Genomic DNA, 21,315 nt, shown 5'->3' with positions numbered 1-21,315 from the left:
TTATTATAGAGCCATGTGTTACCTGGGAGAGTTTCCAGGTCTCCATCACTCAGCCCCTTAAACCCTCACAGCTGAGCAACTTCCACTCTGCTCACCTTGTAAACCGTCCCAAAAGCGCCGGACCCCAAAACCTTGACTTTTTTCAATTCCGTCTCCTTGAGAATGCGCATCTGAGCCTGGTTAGGCAGGGCTCCGCTGGGGGTCAACGGTTCCACCAGCTACCAGCCATGGGCAAAGAGGAGAAGGTACCAAAAAATACAGAGACAAAAAGAGAGGGAGATACTTTTTCTATCAGTGTCCAATACAGGAGAGAGTCATCAGAACAGCCCTTTCCACACAAACCTGTCAAAATTTTGAGGCAGGAAATAAAAATGTGTCCTCCATGAAGTTTGGCATTGTTTTTACCCCCTTTGGTTCCCAAAACGTTTTATGGGCAGCCTCAAAGCATTTTAAATGAATGTCCTTTTAAAACAATTCTTTGCTGAAACGTTTTTCAAACATCTTCAGTTGCCTGGACGATCTCTTTAAGATGTTTTCCACTCCTCTGAGTTGCCCCAGACTTCTTTTTCAGTGCCATTTTCTGCGCTCACTCTGTTCCCCCTCACCTGTTTATCTGCACCATTTCTGGGGGTTTTTTTAATGGGGAGGGGGTTGAAAACATTTTAGAAATGTTTTAAAGTGATTTGTGTGGAAAGGGTCATAATCAGACTAACAGGATACAAGACACGAGAGCAATAAAAATAATAAAACAGATAACTACAGTAAGAGGATATATCAATTAAAACCCCAGGCTACCAGGAAGGTTGCAGTCTGGTGTGTCAAATCCAAACAGTAGGTGCGGGGCAGGCCTGAAGGGGTAGGGCATTCCAAAAAAAGACTGTTGTTATGGAGAAAACCCCCTTCTAGTTGCGACCCACTTCACTTATGTAGGATCAGGGAAAGAGAGCAGGGATGAAGATGAGGAAGAGACCATTTGGGGGGGAGGGGCAAGTCCGAAGCCATTAGAGCTTTCAATGTGGCATTCATTCCCACAAGCTGTTCAGCATCTCTGCGAGGATTATTCATAAGGAGGCTTCTTTGGGTACATTCAAGTATACTTTATAAACTACCTGCTAGGTCCATCCACTCCAGTACTTTTGTTGTCAAAGGGCAGCCAACATGATGTTCTCAAGCAGGGCATGAAGGGAAAAGCCTTCCCCAGTTGCTTGCCCCCTGCCCAACAGCTGACATCCAGAGGTATACTGCTCCTGAGCAAGGAGGTTACATGACTACATGGACCGTGCATGCATACAACCCTCACCATCACTACAATTTAAAATGCTAAGCATTAATTTGCACAAAAATCTAGGGAACCAAGATGGCTGACAAAAAGCCCAATAAGGAAATAAATGTTAATGAATTATAAATGATAAATTAGAAAACTTCCATGCATTGTGAACAGGTGTAATGTTGTTAACTTGCTTACTGAATGTGGATATACACACTGTCGAGCCATGATTCACTCTGACCTTGCTTACTGAGATGTTTGGACCAGGTATAACAACCCTCTGATAAATGATTCTTTATGATCCTAATCGATTCCAAAAATGAATAATGGCTATCCAGTTAATGAACTGGCCCTACTTCTTTTATATGCTTTAAAGCTTAGGTCAGTAAGGTAGTATTTTGTAATTTGTATAATTTTATCTTATGGTGTGTATTTTAAAAATTTGTACCATGGAGGAAGGCTATTGGCCAAAACACATTTCACTTTAATTATTTTTTAAAAACTATTTGTAATGTTTTAAAAGTTTTGTTCATTTATTATATGTAACCTATTAGCATTTGTTCCGCCATTAGGTTTTCTCTTTGTGTCAACGTTCTTTGTTACCTGGTTTTCGGGGGCCAAAGAGTTTTTTTCCCTTTCCCTTTCTATTTTGATTTTGCTACAAGCATCTTGGGGTCAGGTCCAGCCAGCTTTTTCACATCCTGCCCAGCAACCCTCCTTACTACAATCCAAGTCCCCCAAGGTTTTTCATTCATACAGATCGCACGATTCCCGGCATCGCCTTTTTGGGTGGTCAAAGGGGAGCCCACATTTCTTCCTCTGCAGCCAAAAAGCTGACTGGACCCTGTCCTGTTTCAGGCTGGCAGCAGGAAGTCATACCTCTGTCTCCTGGAGGAGACGCCGCATCGTGTGCTTCCGCTCCTGCTGCTTCCGCCGATTGATGCAGATGATAATGAGGAAGAAGAGGACCAGGGCGAGCGCAGCACCCACCACTCCAGCGACGATGGAAGTTGCTTGGCTGGGCAAAGGAAGACAGAGACAGAGAGAGAGGAAAATGGAGAATGCTTCTAGGCCAGGACAACCTTGATTTCTTTAGCAAGGGGCAAGTGTCACAGGCTGGTTTACCTCCTGTGGGGATTGGGACCAACTGAGCAGACAGAGGAGACTCATCAGTTGCTAGTCACCTGTGAGATCTGGGGAATCCCATCACAACTTAGGTCTCTCCCTGAGCACAACCCTATTGCTCACATATGGGAAATTACACTATATGGTTTATCTGCAACATTCGGAAAGCCAAAAGGCTGCTCTGTTTTTAAATCTTTTTAAACTGAAATGTGCATTAAAAAAAAAACATTAGCTTCCCTGACATTCTTGAACATCTGCATAGCTTTTGTCCCTACCCTGTGCCCTCCACATATCCCACAAAATGTGATATCCCATCCAAATATAAACATATCAATCCGCTGCCACTGGATTCTAAAATGGGAAACAGTACAGGTGGCAGCAACAAATGGTAGTATTCTTTTTGCCACTGCCATTTCTAAAATGCCATCCCCTGCATTACATTTGTATTCCATCTTATGTTTAGACCACCCTCGTAACATGCTATGGATTGCAACCAGAGCCCTCCGGGGGTGGGTGGTATAGAAGTCGGAGAAACAAACAAAGAAACAAACAAACAAACAAACAAACTTGAACTGTGATTCCACCATCTGACAATTTTATGGTTTGGAAATTGGTATTTGTTTTTGTGATTTATGGTTTTAGCATGTTGTTACTTGTTTTATCTGTGAAGTTTTTAATATGTATATTGTACACCGCCCAGAGCCCTTCAGTGGGGGGCGGTATATTGAATGAATGAATGAATGAATGAATGAATGAATGAATGAATGAATGAATGAATGAATGAATGAATGAATGAATGAATGAATGAATGAATGAATGAATGAAGTATATTTCAAGTATAAATGTACTCTGGGTGTACCGCTGGGCCTGTTTTATCTTGTTGCTCTACAATGCAGTTCAGTACCTTGGCTTCTGATCCACTGGGCAGCCAAGTTCATCTCTCAGCGTGCATCTGGAAAGAGACACATCTGGTAAGCTGTGCGATCATTCAACGTGCTGTCAGTCCAAACATCCTGTTAAACTTCATGCACAACTCACAATTATATGGAGTGTCAGCGGACCAATTTTTAGAATAGGAAACTCCTTAGATGAATACCTGGGAATCCTTTATTAAACCCATCTTCTTCTACTTGTCCTGGCATTTATAACTTGTTGTAATTTTGTTTAAAATATGAAAAACAATACTACTTATAATTCCATTACAACATTACTCAGATGTAAGCTTGCTACCATTCCTAATTTCAAGGACGTGTTCTTTACTCAGTATTAAAATAAAATGGCGTGTTCCTTACCAAGTTTATATTCTAATAAAAGTATTGCTACTGTTCAGACACCCATTTTCATATGGTCCAATAATGTGTTTCTTATTTTGGAGCTAGCCATCTGGCAACCGGACTCTAATGTTGCAAAAGGGGTACATGAAGAAGAAGAGTTGGATTTATACCCCCCTTCCTTTCCTCCTGTAAGAAGACTCAAGGGGGCTGACAATCTCCTTTCCCTTCCCCCACCCACAACAACAAACACCGTGTGAGGTAGGTGGGGCTGAGAGAGAACTGTGACTAGGCCAAGGTCACCCAGCTGACGTGTGTTGGAATGCACAAGCTAATCTAGCTCCCCAGATAAGCCTCCACAGCTCAAGCAGCAGAGCTGGAAATCAAACCCAGTTCCTCCAGATTAGAGTACACCTTCTCTTAACCACTACACCACTGCTGCTCCATTTTAGTTAGGGTTTATAGAATCCACAAACTTCTTGAAACATTTCACTGTCCTTCCTTCAATCATATTCAGTAAGTTTTGCCATTTGAGTTGGTGCAGGAGACCTTCCTGGTGGGGAAAACCAGAGGCACAAGTCTCCAAATAACTAACTAAATACTACAATCCTTGCCCTTTCTGATGAGGACACCACACCTGGAAGGGAGGCGAAGTCTGTGTGACAAGAAGCCGCTGCTGTACGGAGCCAGACCACTGATCTGTAAGAGTCAGTCTTGTCTGCTCTGACCAGCAGCAGCTGTCAGGTAGAGAGGCCTTAGGGATCATCAACAACCGGATCCTTTTCTGGAGATGCCAGAGACTAAACCCAGGACCGCCTGTGAGCAAAGTGGATGCTCAAAATTGTTGTAATTTTGCCATGACCCCAAGGCAGAACTGAGGTTGCGAGAGATCTGAGGCAGTGCCACTTGGAAAACTGCTTTGCATGATTTTGCAATATTATAGGATCACACAGGCACAGCTAAAGCTCGTTGAATATTTGTGGATTTCCTTGGGACAGCATCCTCAGACTCTGCCTTTCCACTGCCTCTACAGCAGTGATTCCCAAAGTGGGTGCCACCACCCCCTGGTGGGTGCTGCAGCGATCCAGGGGGGCAGTGATGGCCACAGGTAGAAACATTAATACATATATCTTTCTGTTTAATTGCTATTAAAATTTTAAAAAAATTAATTTCCAGGGGGCGCTAAGTAATATTTTTTCTGGAAAGGGGGCGGTAGGCCAAATAAGTTTGGGAACCACTGCTCTATAGGCTTTATGCAGCCAGCGCCCTTTCTGAAAGTACTGTGTTAAACTACAGTTATGGGAAAGGTAGGCTGTGTAGAAAATGCTGGTTTTTATTTCTTAATAATACTCAAAATGTGGACTAAAACTAGGGTTGCTGGGGTAGGATGGAAGAGAGGACTTTCTGGCAGCTAAGTGAGGCCTAGGTGCCATGCTGCCAACCCCTGCAGCCTCATCCCTCCCCCTGCCTTTCTTCCTCGCCAACTCACGAGTGGGTGCAGTTGATTGGGCAGAGCTGACAGGTGCCCTCTTCATCAGGATACTTCCAGATAGGCACAAAAGAGGCATCCACTTTCACGCCACTGGGACATCGCTCCACGCAAGAGAGGCCGTCCTTATAATGGGCACATGCCACACACTGCTCTGCCTCCTACGAAAGAAAGAAGGAAGTTTCTCAGTTGGATTCAGACTACATATCCCATGGATGAGAGGCCCACAACTGGGACAGAACTTTCACACACACACCCGCCCCCACCTCCAACCTCTCCAAAATGTTGCTCTTGAGGCCAAAGGACCCTCAGGAATGGCACAAGGGGCATGTTAGGTAGGGATGCCACTCTCCAGGAAGCACTTTGGGATCCCCCAGAATTACCACTCATCTCCAGACTAAAGAGATCAGCTCTCCTGGAGAAAATGGGTGCTTTGGAGGGTGGACTCTGTGGCCCGCTTGTACCCTACTGAATTCCCTGTCCTCCCCAGGCTCCACCCTCATAACTCCAGGCACTCCAGCAGTTTTCCAGACTGTGTTGAGGGAAAGGAACCCTGATTCCAAGAAATTTAAGCATCTCTTTACAAAAAGTCCCAGGGCAATGTTGGGATGTGCTCTAACTTTGCACAGAATTCCTTTGACACCAACAGACCGTCAGTGGGCCGTGTGAACAATACAGTCACCTTACCAAGCCACAGAACATTTGTGATGCTCAGCCAGTTCACAACAGGTACCACAGGGTTGCTCAGCAGCCCAGCTCAAGGACAGGGGGTTCAATGAACAATCTGAAAACCTTGCTCTCAGAAGCACTGGAGGCATTATCCATAAACACAAATTTGTGCAATAAGGAAAAAAATTCCGCTCTCGCAACTGCCAATGCTGCTTGCACCGCGGAAGAATAAAAAGTTCCTCGTATGACTGAAGATCTGAGAGCTGGAACCTCAACAGAAATATCGGAGGGGATGGATACTGCTTTGAACGTGCACGACAGAAATGAATCAAGTTGATGGAGCCAAGGAAGACAGAATGACAGTGGAAATGCTCTAGCCTAGCTTGCTTCCAGTCTCTGCCCTTACCGATCCATAACAGGTCTCCGTCCCATTTTGGGGCAGGCATTCCAGGTGGCACGGAAGGCACTGAGTTCCATTGACGTGCTCTCGGATCTCTCTGGAAAGGAAGGCATTGCAAATCAGCCCAAAATTTAGGAAACTGCTCAGCTTCTCTGATCTTCCCAAAGGCAACAACCTCTCAGCAGAATAGCTGTATCATCCAGACCATGTATTTTATCGTGCTAATTTTTTTAAAAATGGTGATAAGGTTAACCAGGACAAGAAATGGGGGTGATGTGATATTTCCATGTTTCCTGAACCGTCCATGAGAACACAGATTCCACTAACTAGCACCAAAACCCAAACTTCAAAGAATATTCACTTGCACAGTCCAGAGCAGGTCAGTGGGTCAGGGCCCTGCCCTCTCCAAAGGGCTACCCCGTGGTGCAGAGAGCCCAAAAAAGTAAAAAACCAAAAGCAGCCTCAAGAATCCCCCATACGGGACAGAGGAGATAAACCATGAAACTCGAGGAATATCTCCAAAGCTGGCTCTGCTGGCAAACAGGGGCTGGAGGGGCAATGGAAGACGATTAAGGTCAGATCCACCCCTGGCCTGTCCCTGGCCACCCAGCAGCCTAGGCCTACCAGCCCCCACCCCCCTTAGATAAGTTCCCCCTCCACATTTGCCTCTTGATCCACCCCCCAGATTCAGCTGCAACACCTAGCAAGTTTGCAGGCTTTGAAAAAGGTGAATGGACTTCTTTTGAAACAGCTTCTTCCAGGGCACCAGAATGAAAGTTGCTCAGCTGCAAGGGCCAAAGGGGTTGACGGATGAGCAACCTGGAAACTTGCCCAAATAACATGTAGCTCACTAATAACCGAGCGTGCAGTTGGTTTTTCCAAAAAAAGAAAAAGTATTTTGATTCTGTTTTCCCAGCACTCAATAGCAGGGAATCTCCAACCCTTTTGAGTCTGTTTGGAATTCTGACATGACAGGCAGAGTGCAGCAAAAAAAAAATGGCTGCCACAAAATGTCTGCTGCAGGAGGCGGAGTCAGTCACAAAATGATTGCCATAGCTGAATTTCTTTGTGTAGATCCTTATGCTGCCAAAGCAATATTTTTTTAAAATTTGCACAGCCAATTATATCTCCATTAGTCAATTAAAACCTTGCTTGACAAAAGCCCTACCTGGTCCCATGCACTTCCAAAAGTTCTTTTTGGCTCTAGTCTGGCAGAATGCTCTGTCCAGTGAGACCAGAGCCCTGAAGGACCAGTTACACTTTTGCAAGGCCTGTAAAATGGGGGCTATTCTTATGGTTTAGGACTGCAACAGTGCCAGTCTAGCTGGCTTCCCTTTTCCATCTCCCCCATCCCCTTCCTTTGGTTGTGCTTGGACAGATTTATGGAGGAGAAGTGGATCTACGGCTACCAATCTTGATCCTCCTTGATCTGAGATTGCAAATGCCTTAGCAGACCAGGTGCTCGGGAGCAGCAACAGCAGCAGGAGGCCATTGCTTTCACATCCTGCATGTGAGCTCCCAAAGGCACCTGGTGGGCCACCGCGAGTAGCAGAGTGCCAGACTAGATGGACTCTGGTCTGATCCAGCAGGCTCTTTCTTATGTTCTTATGTGGTTTTGTGTCCGCATGGGAGGCTGCATTTGATGCGTTATTCCGCCTGCCCTGAGATATGATGGGAATATATTACTGGTTTTATTTTCACAACTGTAATAATACCTGTTATAAGATACCTGGAGCCCTCCCAGACAAGGGCAGCCTATAAACTAACACATAAATAAATACAATGAAATGGTGGGCACCCAAAAATGTGTTGGTGTGCACCACACTGAGGCCCCCTGACCATGATGCTTTAGCCAGCTAGTGGGGCTCCAGGTTAGAGCCCTGTTTGCAACGCACTTGCCCGCGTGTCCTAGGCTACATGGCGCACAAATCTCACAGAGGCTCCAGTGTTGCAACAGTGTGGATGCCCAGGCTGCAAACAGGAACCTGAACCGAGTGGCACTGAGCATTGCCGAACTAGACTTTCACTCAGACAGGACCCTAATTCCACCAGCCCCCGTCTCACATACCCGTTTAGGACATTGCAGCTTTCTACGCATTCCTCTCTGCGCAGAAACCCACTGCAAGACACACACTGAGTTGCCGCGGGTCCCCAGCAGTGCCCCTTGGAGCAAAGGGAGAAGCAGGTCTGGCCGTGGAGCTCTGCAGAAAGGAGAAACGGGGTAAAACCTGTCATTTCACTGCCGTTCCATCAGCAGTGGCCAAAGGTTTGCCGGGGGCCTGAAACAGAAGTAGACGGAAGAGAGGGAGGGGCAAGAGACCTCATGCTTCGCAAGGAGGCCTCTCAGTCTTACACATAAATGGCCATTCTCACACAGTGGCAATTTTGCTCCTGCGTCACCCCAAACACTAAGGTCAGAATGAGAAAATGGCGGCAGGCTTGCACAGTCAATCCTGTCCCCCGTCCCCTCCCCCCCTTACCACACTGTTCCGCCGGCTTGTTGTTGTTGTGGAAGAGCATCTGTCGGGGGTTTCTAAAGATGTCTTCCCAAGGTACGTTCCGGATGAAGCAGAGGTTGGGGTTGTGGTGGACAAGGACCATTCCGCTGCTAATCTCATGCAGGGAACGCAGGCCCAGCGAAGAGATGGAGAGGTTTTGCAACGTCAGAGAGTATGCCCCACTGGCAAAAAAAAAAAAAAAAAAGAGGGGGGGAGGGAACGACACCTCAGTCAGGAAGGGAACGACTACAGTGCCAAAGATACCCATCATCAAATCTCCAGTCTTGCCAGCTCAATACTGAGGCTTCTTTTCTTGGTGATATTGCAACTTTAGTGCAGAGGAAAAAGAAGAGTTGGCTTTCATGCCCTGTTTTTCTCGGTCTTTAAGGAGTCTCAAAGCAGCTTACAAGCTCCTGACCTTCCTTTCCGCACAACAGATACCCTGTGAGGTAGATGGGGCTGGGAGAGCTCCGAGAGAACTGAGACTAGCCCAAGGGTCACCCAGCAGGCTCCATGTGGAGAAGTGGAGGTACAAACCCACGTCACCAGATTGGAGTTCGGTGCTGATGGGAGCAAGTGGGGAATCAAACTGGTTCTCCAGATTATAGTAACCACTCTTAAAACACTACAGCATACTGGATGTGAGCCCAAATCCATTTTCATCACTGCTGTGACATGGATCCAGAGGTGGGATTCAGTCAATTCACACCGGGTCTGCAGAACCGATAGCTAACCGGCTGAATCCCACCATGGCACCACCCTGGCAGGCTGCGCCGCACATGCGGTTTGATTGGCCAGGCCCCACGGAGGGTCAGCTCCTAATTGCACTGTGTGTGCAGTGCGGCCTGCCAGGGTGGCTTGCTGGAGGCCACAGGCCGCACCGCTGACCCAGAGGTGCGCCACGTGGCCCAATTGGTGGTCAGCCCCCTGCCACCAGCCCCCTAAAGCGGCTGCCTTGCCTTCCCTCCCCGCCCAACATCAGAAAGGGGGGCCGAGGGCGCAGCAGCCAGGTAAGTGGGTGGTGGAGGGGCGCATGGCAGGGGGGAGAATCGGTGGTTGATCTGGTTGAATCCCACCACTGCCTGGATCCCAACCAAGGGGCCCTTGCAGCTCTCTGCTCAGCTTGGGTCTGGCTACCAGTTACCCTTGGGAACTTTCCCAGTTGAAGAGCAGCAGCCCATCCCAGCAAAAGGTTTGGAGAGGAAATTTTGCAGTGGAGAGAGGGCAAGCAAAATGGGGTGGGGATGCTGAACTTTTGTTCTTCTGCACCACCATACCTTTTTCCCCCCCATCTGACACCAATAAAGTATTGTGGGGGATGGGGGGGCAGTGGTAGTAACAGCCGTGGAAAACATAATGAGAGGGAAGGGAAGCACACAATTACCAAATGGCATCCTTTCCACAAAATTCGCTAAATGAACAGTTTTGACCAAGGAATTGAACACATTGGGCCCGTTGGCTTCCAGCTGCTTATATATCAAAGTTTTTAATTGATTTATATATGGTGCTTTTATATCTTATTAAACCCACACATTTGGATCCCTTCCGCACATGCAGAATAATCCACTGTCACAACTGTTGGCAAGTGGATCTTGCTATTCTGCACAGCTGCCAAGTGCATTGAAAGTGGATTGAAAGTGCATTATTCTGCAAGTGTGGAAGGAGCCTTAGATACAGCAGCATCTGTGAGTAATCCAGATGCATAAATGTCTCCTTTTCTCTGAAATTCAGGTGGAAGCGGAAACACAGTTCTATCCTCCGTTTCCACAACCATGCAAAGAAAAGCAGCTTTTTAAATGCATGCCCACCACTGTCAACTGATAAGCAACTTATGTACATTACATTTGTGAACAAGATAGTAAATAGTGTTAACAGCAATGTATCACTCTGATTATAACGTTTGTAACAACTATCACTTTAAGCTGCCAATCTGGGTTCAAATACCGACTTCACCATGGACACTCGCTGGGTGACCTTGGGCCAACCACACATACTCAGCCAAACTATTGCCTGCCTCCAAGTCATGCCCCTGGTACTTCTTGGTTGCCTTCCACCCAAATACTGGCCAAAGTAAACCCTGCTAATCTCCACTCTAAGCCCACCAAATTCTGCAGATCCTGTTGGGCTTGACCACACAACAACATAGATTTTACACTGCCAAATTCCTGGGAGAAAACCTACTTATAGAGCGCTCGTCCCCGGATCTTCTGGAGATTCTGGAAGGGGCTTAAGTCTGGCAGGTTTTCTGGCCAGTACTCAATAAATAAGAAACCTGTGGACAGAAACACAAAGTCAGGGGTGTCTGATTCAGAAACACGATCCCAAATATACAAAGGATGCTACCTTCCATAATGATATAGCAGTTACCTAGCTTCTTACGTACCTGTTAGATCCTTCAGGTTCTCAAAAGCTTGAAGTTGTTCAGGGGCCAGAGGTGGGGTATTTGTGGAAGGATCCCTGGATGGAAAGGAAAGGGGAAACCAGCAGTGAAAAATAAATGGTGAATACATAAAACTTTCCCTCTGTGCCTCTACTTCTTCTTACATTATTATATAAAGTTCTGCACTGCCAGTAACTGAAGCGGTAACTAATAACTTAGGTTCTTGGCTACTGAGATGAGTGTGGTCAGGGGTACTGCAGTGGATTTTTACAGGGAAGTCTCACCCTAAAGCAAAACAAACCAAAAAACACCTTTCGGTCACTCACCCTAGAAAGGTCTCTTTAAGAAATGCTAAGCTGCCAAAAATCTTGGTGCAGCCAATAAAGTGCTTTATGTTGGAGGCGTTGACGGCCCGTACTCCTTTCAGGAAATCCATCCCCAAGCCATAGCAGACTGCGTGAGAGAAAGAAAAAGGTATGAACTACATGGAAGCGGAGGCTGAGCCTAGAAATCAGCCTGGAAACCTGTTCTGAGCCAGCTATCTACCTAGGCCAGGCAAATATGTGGAACCAGCAGCTGAATATAGGACTCCCAATAATGGGTTGAAATTATGGGCAGAAAGGAACTGGCTCAATACTAGGAAAATAAATTTTTCAGTAAGAGCAGTTGAGCAGTGGAATTGGCTGCCTAGAGAGGGAATCTTCAAGCAGCGCCTGGATGAACATTTGTCAGGGATGCTCTAAGCTGTTCTAGGGTTGGCCTAGATGGCCTGCTTGGTCCCTTCCAGTCCCATGATTCTATGACTCTGGAGTCTCCAGGAGCAGCAGTGGCGCAGTGGTTAAGAGCAGATGAACTCTAATCTGGAGGACCCAGGTTTGATTCCCTGCTCTGCCACTTGAGCTGTGGAGGCTTATCTGGAAAACTAGATTATCTGTACTCCAACACATGACAGCTGGGTGACCTTGGGCTAGTCACAATTCTTCTGAGCTCTCACAGCCCCACCCACCTCACTGGGTGTTTGTTGGGGAAGGGAAAGGAAAAGAGTTTCTAAGCCCCTTTGTGTCTTCTTACAGGAGAGAAGGGGGTGGGGTATAAATCCAAACTCCTCCTCCTTCTTCCATCCCGTCCCTCCATGAACTCAGTAATAGTGAGCTGGGTGAACCGAAGGGGCCTTCAAGGCCTTAGAACAAACACAGAACAACCCCTGCAATTCTCCTTTTCATCTTTCCAGCTCTCTCCTGTGCAACCTCCACAGAAAAGCCACCAGCAGTCTTCTTCCCAGATCTCTTATTTATTTATTTGTTTGTTTATACTTTAGATTTGTTAGCCGCTCTCCCCCGAAGGGCTCAGGGCAGCGCACAACACAGTAGACTGTTAATAACATAATTTAAAACCAATACAAAACAACTTTTTAATAAAACCAGAATAAAACACAAAATATAACGCAAATGGTGATTTTAAAAACCCCTCCCTTCCCACCCTGAAGCCCACCGGAGGCCGGGACAATGGAACCACACTCAGCCCAGCTGGCCAAATGCCTGGAGGAACAGGCCTCCCAATCCCTGCACACCCCTGGAAATTTCTAACCGCTCCCCAGGGCCTTGCAAGTGGCAAAAGGCCAGGAATAGTTCCCTGCCTCCATTCTCTGCCCCTCTGGGCCCTCCTGGGACACCACCCATCAGTTGACCAGGCAGTGCTATCCGCATGAAAGCAGAGTGACTCCATGTTGGCTGCCTCCCCTGTTCAAGTAAATCCAGGACTTACTTCCCCTACTCGCAGAAGCATGCCTTGAGTCTGAGGGCCTGGACTTCTTTGGTTGTCTCCATCCAAGTACTAGCCAGGGCTGACCCTGCTTAGCTTCTGAGATCTGATGAAATAAGGCTAGCCTGAGCCATCCAGGTGGCCACCTGCTCTAGGGCCACTGGAAACCATACGACTGCCTTCTGGTTGAGATAACCAGACATTTCTGCTGTTCATGTGGGGGAGCAGGGAATCAAACCTGGTTTTCCAGATTAGAGTCCACCACTTTTAACCACTGAATCACACTAAGTAGTATATCTTGCTCAGAACAACAAAACACCTTGAACCACTCTTGCAACTTCAGACAAGAGATCCCTGGTCCCTTGTCTATTTAGGGCTAGCAAAACATCACCGTGAATTGAGCCACATGTGTCAGCCAGTGCCCCCTTTTTTAGTGTGTGTCAAATAAGCTCAAATGGTCATTCCAGTTAGTAGATTTGCCACATTCTGAAGATCCGAGGAAGATTCCAAGGGCAGCCCTGCTGATCAGGTCTCATAGTAATCTCATGGCTGGAAAGGCACAGCACATACACAGTAGCCTACCAAGCACTACAATCCTCCTGAAACAGCCTCCCAACCCCTCATCTCCCTCCCTCTCCTCACAAACCCAGTGTTACCTTCTGGACAGGGTTTGCTGCATTTCTCACATTTCTGAACAGCGCCCACCGTCACCTCCTGGCTGTTCCGAGGACACACCAAAGTACAAGAGCCAACCTCTGCAGCCAAGTAGTTATCTGTAATTAGAAGTGGGGGGAAAGTGAGAGCATTGACTCAAGATATGTTGAATACCACATGTGGAAGATGAAAAACAGCCAGGAACCAAGATGCAGATGAACATGCTACAACCCTGTAATTTTTTTCCCTTTTGCCATCAAGTCGCAGATGACATAAGGCAAATCTGTGCAGTTTTCAAGGCAAGAATCATTTGGAGGTGGTTTGCCACTGCTTTGCCACCAGTATTCCTTGGAGGTCTCCCATCCAAACACTAGCCAGGGCCGGGCTGAGAGTGTGTGACTGGCCTACAGCCTCCCCACAAGTTTCCATGGCAACAGCAGGATTCGAACCTGGGTTTCTCAGATCCCAGTCTGACACTTAACTTATGGCTCTGCCACTGCCCTTGAGTTTTCCATCTATTACATTTTTATTTTACTGATCTTTCAGGGATCTCACCACCCTGCGAGGTAGTCCAGGCAGCGAGGGAATGGCTGTCCCAAAGTCGATCAGTAAGCTTCCATGGCAAAAGGGGGCTCAAATCTGGGTCTCCCAGATCCTCAAATTAAGTACCAAAAGGTCAAGAGTAGTCAAGGGCCACTAGATTTAAAAAACTGCTTGATAGTGAAAATATATATGCATTTATTACAAACTAAAATCATCACATCATAGCAGAAGGCCCACGATAGCATGTGCACAAAATCACAATGCCACAACACAAAGAATTCCTATGTCACACTTGTAACATGGGAAATCAGACACGGTGCGTCCCACTGGCCTTCATCAGTGGTCAAAAGTGATAATTCAATGTATTCGCTACCAGACTATAAATACAAATAAAACACATGTGTGACTGAGATCAATTATTAGAAAGTTGTATAAAACTGGTCCATAGGTCTTCAACATAAAACCAGGGTCCACTCAAAAGGTATAATGTAGTCTGCCAATCATTTTTCACTATCAAGCTGTTTTTTTAATCTAGTGGCCATTGTCTACTCTTGACCTTTTGGTTGTTAACTTTTTTTTAGGGTTAAGTTTGTTAATTTCCCCTTTTCTTATTGGCTCCCAGATCCTAGCCCAGGTCACCAACCACTTCACCACACTGGTTTTCCACTACAATCTTACACACAGCGGAACCATTCTATGTTCACAGAGGTCCAAGAGTTTAGAAGGATGTGCCTCTGCTTAGAAGAAGAGTTGAATTTATATCCCCCCTTTCTCTCCTGCAAGGAGAAAGGGGCTTACAAACTCCTTTCCCTTCCCCCCTCACAACAAACACCTTGTGAGGTAGGTGGGGCTGAGAGAGAACTGTGACTAGGCCAAGGTCACCCAGCTGACGTGTGTTGGAATGCACAAGCTAATCTAGCTTCCCAGATAAGCCTCCACAGCTCAGGCGGCAAAGAGGGGAATCAAACCTGGTTCCTCCAGATTAGAGTACACCTGCTCTTAACCCACTACGCCACTGCTGCTCCTCAGGGTTAACTTCTTAGACTTCAGAACAAGCCTGTGGTTCAGGTAAATATTCACCAAAGGCCATCTAAGACATACAAGAAATCCTATGAAACTGACAGCTGCTGACACCTTTCCAGCACATACACACCACATGTGTATATGTGCACTGTTAATGTATGCAGCAATCTATGTGGAGGCTCAAACTATTTTCTGCAGTGAATTACTTTCAATGTCTCAATTGCCCATGTATCCACTGGTTCCAACGGGCCTTCACCAAGTCTAAATCTCAGAGACTGTTTGGTTGTTCAGAAAAACTACCAGATCACGTAGCTGCAGGTCTGAACAACTGGCACTCTCCCTACCCATGGAAAGCTAGTTGGTCAAAGTGAAAGGTACGGAAAATCCTTCTCTTTAACCTGCTAGTTTTCTTCTTGTAAAAGGATATCACTGTGAAGCATCCACACTCATCTTCCTATGAATTCAGAGGCTGAAAGAGAATTGCTTGTCTAGATTTGAGGCAAGGGTAACATTTGAATCCAGAGCATTCAGTTCTGCCATTTGTTCTCTTATGCTCTCCAAAAGATGAGTGGTACAGAGACAGTGGAGAAAACGTGCCCACTGTCGTAATACTAAGACAGGGGGTACCCAGTGAAATTGATTGCCAGTAGATTCAGGACAGAAAAAATAAAATAACTGCACAATAATTTTAGTACTTGAAATTTACTCCCCTCACCCACCCCACCCACTGCAACTGGGCTCCTAGTCGAGAAAGTATAAACAGACCCTCAGAACAGGGGGCAAAATGGAGTTCTTCAATAGGAAGGGAAAATTGGTGGCACTGCTCTTACAAAAACTTTAGTGCCCTTAAGTTTTTTTTGGGGGGGGGGGTAGGGTTGGACAGAAGCCAACAATCTCCCCCCACCCCTTTCCGCCAAGTTGCCATCATTTCACAAAGACTCAAAATGTCAAATCTGAAACGGCAACTAAAATCAGCAAGAGAACTGCAAATGTATTCACGAGCAACAGCAATGGCAATGAACCAACAGCAATGAACTCATGAAGGTGCTTGCTTCTCTGGGCTGTCCCAGTGCTGAGGCAGGGTTACACAGCTGAATGTTCCCTGAAAATGGGGAAAACAGCCTGCATGTAGAAACCAAGCATGTCAGGAAGACTTTTCCCATCCAGTTCACAGTGCAAGGAATTCTATCAGCATGGAATAGCATTCAGTTTAATGAGAATTCAGGGATAAAATTGTGGAATTAAGTCAATGGTCATCAACATTTCAGGGATTTTTCAACTCCAAAATCTGCCTCCCTGTCCCCAACACACACATTCATCCTTAGGGACTAATGTAGACTTACAAGGGCATTTAGTAACACATGTGGCTCCAAAGGTATACCGTCCGTCTGGATTGGGAACAGATTCAAAGTTGTCCTGGATGTAGTGGAAGAAGAGCGGGCAGTGTTGCTCACAGATCCCGCTGTGGTTGAAGTGTAGGCAGGCCTGGGGGGAAAGTTGGCAGTTTTGAAAAACAAAAAAGGCAAACTCGCTGTAAGGACTGGCCATTGTGGGTTTTTGGGGCGGCATGGCAGTGGTCTGGTAGTTTTTGCTCCTAGCATTTCAGCTGTATCAATGGCTGGCATCTTCAGAGGCAGCTATAAAAATATTCTCCAACAGTGGTAATACCACACAATGCACAGTAACGTCACGGTAAGATGTGTTTCAGGATATGCCTCTAAAGATGATAGTCATAGATGCAAGTGAAACATTAGAGGTAAAACCTACCCGACCATGGCTACACAGCCCGGAAAACCCAAAACAGGCCGTTGATTCCAGCCACAAAAGTCTTCAATGATACATCACTTCGAGAGCTTCACTGAAACTCAGAAGAATTCTGGACCTGTATCCTGATTAGGGCCATTCTTGGGACCCTCCTGAAAGCTAACATCTTCACTGCAGACATGTAATGTAGGCAAAACCTAGCAGTAAAGTGGTGGACCCCTGTGTGGAAGATGAAGGCAGAGCAATAAGGACACCTGCAGATGTGGATACGGGAGGGGTCTACAGGAGGAGGGAGTCTACAGAAATATAAGTAAAAGGAGAGTAGGGAATCTCAAGAATATGCCAATGAAGTATCAAAATACTCCAGGAGTACAGAAATGTCAAAAACATCAGAGTGTCAGTTCAAGAAAAGAAGCAGGAGGGGGGGAAATCATCCTATGAAAGATCTAAAGCTTTACACAACACTGAGGACATTCTAAAGTACTGTACAAATCTTAAATGTTGCTATTTGGCCAGGATCTGCCTGTCACCTGCTGTGTTCCACCCCAGGTCTGTCCCCACTATGGTAGATCTCTTGCGGCTGTGCCTTCTGGTGCTTATCAGGAAGGAGGGTGTGGTCAGTATTTTTGCAATCAAAACTTGGCAAGACTTTTGATTAATGAGAAACAGACGCTGCAGCAATCTGGAGAAGGAGGCCACGGAAGGCACGCACTCACCAGGCAGTCCGAGTGCTTCGGTCCCGTGCAGCCTGCCGCACATTGCTCATGGCAGCAATCTGTGGGGAGAGGCCCCTTGCACCTCGGGCAGCTGCTGGCGCAGATTGTGCTGGTCACTGGCAATTGCAAAACAGAAAATGGAAGGCATAAGCCCACGTTCCTTCTCGGTACACACAGAGGGGTCTCCTCTCCACAACACTCTGCAAGAATGGAGCAGCTGCGTCCCAAGCGGCAAGCGACCCCCGTACAGGGAGCCAGGAGCAGCAGCTAAAACAGGGAGGAGAAAATCTAGGGAGGTCTTAAGGAAAGATGCCCTTCAGGGCTCTTGCACAAAGCACAGTATCCTCACGGTGCACGCACACTCCTTCATGCCCCTTTCAGCTCTGCTCTGCACTGCAAAGGCAAAAAGGAGCATGAAAGGGGTGCACTCTGCTCCCTGCGGGCACCAAATTCTCTACAGCTGGAGCTCACTTGTTTGACAGTTCTGTGTTGCTTCACCCCAGCAGTGGCCATCGGGGCAGATGCCTGGGCAGTCGGGGCCTGGAGAAAGAGAGAAAAGTAAGAGGTCACCACTGAAAGGTGGCTTTCTGCAAAAATCGGATAAGAGGGACCGAGGACACTCTAAGAACGGGTAGTGATGGCAGCAATCATGTATGCCATGAATCCATGGAAACATAGGAAAAGCCCAGGAAGTAGCAGCGAGTATGAAATTCTATTTCTAGTCCAGAGGGTTGTGTAGACACAATTGTATGGGTACACAAGCCAGAGGGCTTACCAGAGCAATGATGTTTGCTTACAGATGTCTTCACAAGGGACCAAGGGGAACAGAGAAAGGGGCCTTGAACCTCATTCCCCCAGCTTGGTGTAGTGGTTAAGAGCAGGTGGATTCTAATCTGGAGAAGCGGGTTGGATTCCCCACTCCTCCACCTGAATGGTGGAGGCTTATCTGGTGAACCAGATGTGTTTCCGCACTCCTACATTCCTGCTGGGTGACCTCGGGCTAGCCACAGTTCTTTGGAACTCTCTCAGCCCTGCCTACCTCACAAGGTGTCTGTTGTGGGGAGAGGAAGGGAAAGGAGTTTGTAAGCCACCTTGAGTCTCCTTATAGGACAGAAAGGTGGGGCATAAATCCAAACTCTTCTTCTTCTTCTCTTCTCTGGACTTGAAATTTGCCCCGTTGGATGCGTTATAGGTTACATTTCCCCAACAGGAGAAATAGTTCCCTATTTTGCCACTGAAGGGCAGGAAACCAAACATCTACATTCCTTGTCCCTGTGCACCACAGTCTGGATCTGTCCCACACGGGTCCAAAAAGTGTGGAATTTCAGAATATTCTACTTTACTCAGGGACATCCCCGGGGAAAATGGAATGTACAGTTAGGCCCTCTGACTTCCAGCATTTGTGGGGCAGAGCTTCGGGGCTTTCGCTGTGCCCATAAACAACAAAAACACCTTCTATAAATTAAGTGAAATTATGAAAATATGCCCAATTAGCATAATTTTCTGAGACAGGGCTTTCCTTGGCATAGAATCTGAGTTGCTTGAGTGTAGAATACACACACACACACACACACACACACACACACACACACACACACACACACACACACACACACACACACACACACACACACACACACACACACACACACACACACACACACACACACACAACATCATCATCATCAATAATAACAATATCATCATCATCATCATCATCATCATCATCATCATCATCATCATCATCATCATCATCATCATCATCATCATCATCAATAACAATAACAATAACAACATCAATATCACACATCATCATCATCATCATCATCATCATCATCAATATCATCATCATCACACCTGATGCCAGCAAGCAGTCTAGCAGGGCTATCCAAAGCAAAGCGACATGCTGCTTCTGGGTCCACTGACTTCCTTCCACAGTCTCAGACGGGTATTGTTCTGCTTCGGATGACATGGCAAGCGATGGCACAGCTGGCCTACCAAGTGGGCAGGATGATGTCACCCAGACCCCAAATGGGGAATCCCCAGGATTTTGGAAATAGAGCCAACCTTGATTCATGCAGTCAGGGTGAGCCAGTAGTGGTCAGCCAGTTACAGAGGAAGCGGGAAGTGACTGGGATGCAGTTAACAAAGCATGACTAACTCACGCAACTGCACAGACCATAGAAAGGACCAGGGGCACGGGAGGAGTCAGAATCCATTGTCCTGAGAAACCAAATGTTCATTTTTGATGGGGGTTTTTTAAACGTTTCTAGTTCTTATGGAAGTGGAGATAGATTTAGAAAGGGTTGGAAATGTCTGGTTATCTCAACCAGAAGGGAGTCATATGGTTTCCAGTGGCCCTAGAGCAGGTGCCAACCTGGATGGCTCAGGCTAGCCTTATTTCATCAGATCTCAGAAGCTAAGTAGGGTCAGCTCTGGTTAGTATTTGGATGGGAGACCCCCAAGGAAGTCCAGGGTCACTACGCAGAGGCAGGCAATGGCAAACCAACTCTGGGAGTCTCTTGCCTAAAAAATCCAACTGAGTTGCCATAATTTGGCTGTGACTTGACGGCACTTTACACACAGAGACAGGGAGCAGTGGTAGGCAACTTTTTTGGGTCAAGTACCCAAGGACTGCAGCATCTACCTGTGCAGATGTTAACGTGCCCGCAAACAAAATTGGGAGTGGGTGAGTGAAAGATGAGGATTGTAGTTGGCCAGACACACTTGGAGAAAGCCCAGTCCCAGGGGTACTGGTGGCATCTCAGGGATTCCACATGTGGAAGTCTGGGGAGAGCTGACAAGCACATGCCACATCTCCAATAGTAACAAGAAAAAGGAAGAGTTGGTTATTGCACCCCACCCCTCTTTTCTCTCCCTTTAAGGAGTCTAGAAGCGTCTTACAAACTCCTTCCCTTCCTCTCCCCACAACAGACACCTTGTGAAGTAGGAGGGGTGGAGAGAGTTCGAAGAGAAATGTGACTAGCTCAAAGTAACCCAGAAGGCTGCATGTGGAAAAGTGGGGAAAACAAACCCGGTTTTCTGGATTAGAATCTGCTGCTCACATGGAGGAGTGAGGAATCAAACCTGGTTCTCCGGATTAGAGTCTGCCACTCTTAACCACTACCACACACTGGCATATATAGGCCAGTTTGCATAATTTAAATAGGTGGCACAATCCAGGTAGGTTTTGGATTTGTGTGTGTGTGTGTGTGTGTGTGTGTGTGTGTGTGTGTGTGTGTGTGTGTGTGTGTGTGTGTGTGTGTGTGTGTTGCAAAGTAGGTGGGAGAGATCTGAGAGAACTGTGACTAGCCCAAGGTCACCCAGAAGGCTTCATGTGGAGGAGCACATGAAGAAATCCAGTTCAGCAGATAAGAGTCCACTCCTCAGGTGCAAGAGTGGGGAATCAAACCACTTTTAACCACTATACCACGCTGATTCTCTCAGAGGTGAATTGCCATTCCCAGGCTCTGTGTGGCTACCTTGGACTTCCTTGGTGGTCTCCCACACTATTGAGCAGGGCCAACCTTAATAGCTTCCAAGATCTGACAAGGTTGCCTGGGCCATCCAGGTCAAGGCAACAGACAAGCAGAGATGGTTTGCCACTGCCTACCTCTGTCTGTTGACCTTAGACGTTCTGGATGGTCTCCCATCTAAGCACCAACCAGGGCCATCCCTGCTTAACTTCTGAGATCTGACTAGATCAGGCCAGACTCGGCCATCTGGGTCAGAGCCTTGTGTGTATGTACAAAATC

General features: G+C 46.8%; 1 protein-coding gene across 2 annotated transcripts in view; it reads right to left on the bottom strand.

The window, feature by feature from the left end:
• ERBB2 (erb-b2 receptor tyrosine kinase 2) overlaps nt 1-21,315 on the bottom strand; it is a 65,186-nt gene that overhangs the window by 13,991 nt on the left and 29,880 nt on the right. For both annotated transcript variants that reach the window (XM_048517322.1, XM_048517323.1), the window contains exons 5-18: nt 18,032-18,100; nt 17,561-17,676; nt 16,424-16,565; nt 13,517-13,633; nt 11,426-11,552; nt 11,103-11,176; nt 10,901-10,991; nt 8,702-8,901; nt 8,290-8,422; nt 6,228-6,318; nt 5,153-5,313; nt 3,297-3,344; nt 2,147-2,285; nt 96-218 (exon numbers count right to left, since the gene is read on the bottom strand). In XM_048517322.1, the coding sequence (XP_048373279.1) occupies nt 96-218; nt 2,147-2,285; nt 3,297-3,344; nt 5,153-5,313; nt 6,228-6,318; nt 8,290-8,422; nt 8,702-8,901; nt 10,901-10,991; nt 11,103-11,176; nt 11,426-11,552; nt 13,517-13,633; nt 16,424-16,565; nt 17,561-17,676; nt 18,032-18,100 (1,631 nt within the window). The remainder of the gene's footprint in view (nt 1-95; nt 219-2,146; nt 2,286-3,296; nt 3,345-5,152; nt 5,314-6,227; nt 6,319-8,289; nt 8,423-8,701; nt 8,902-10,900; nt 10,992-11,102; nt 11,177-11,425; nt 11,553-13,516; nt 13,634-16,423; nt 16,566-17,560; nt 17,677-18,031; nt 18,101-21,315) is intronic.

The sequence above is a fragment of the Sphaerodactylus townsendi genome, linkage group LG15 (assembly GCF_021028975.2).
Source record: "Sphaerodactylus townsendi isolate TG3544 linkage group LG15, MPM_Stown_v2.3, whole genome shotgun sequence".
Lineage (NCBI taxonomy): Eukaryota > Metazoa > Chordata > Lepidosauria > Squamata > Sphaerodactylidae > Sphaerodactylus > Sphaerodactylus townsendi.
Note: the sequence above shows the minus strand (reverse complement) of the source record. Positions and strands in the feature narration are given on the sequence as shown.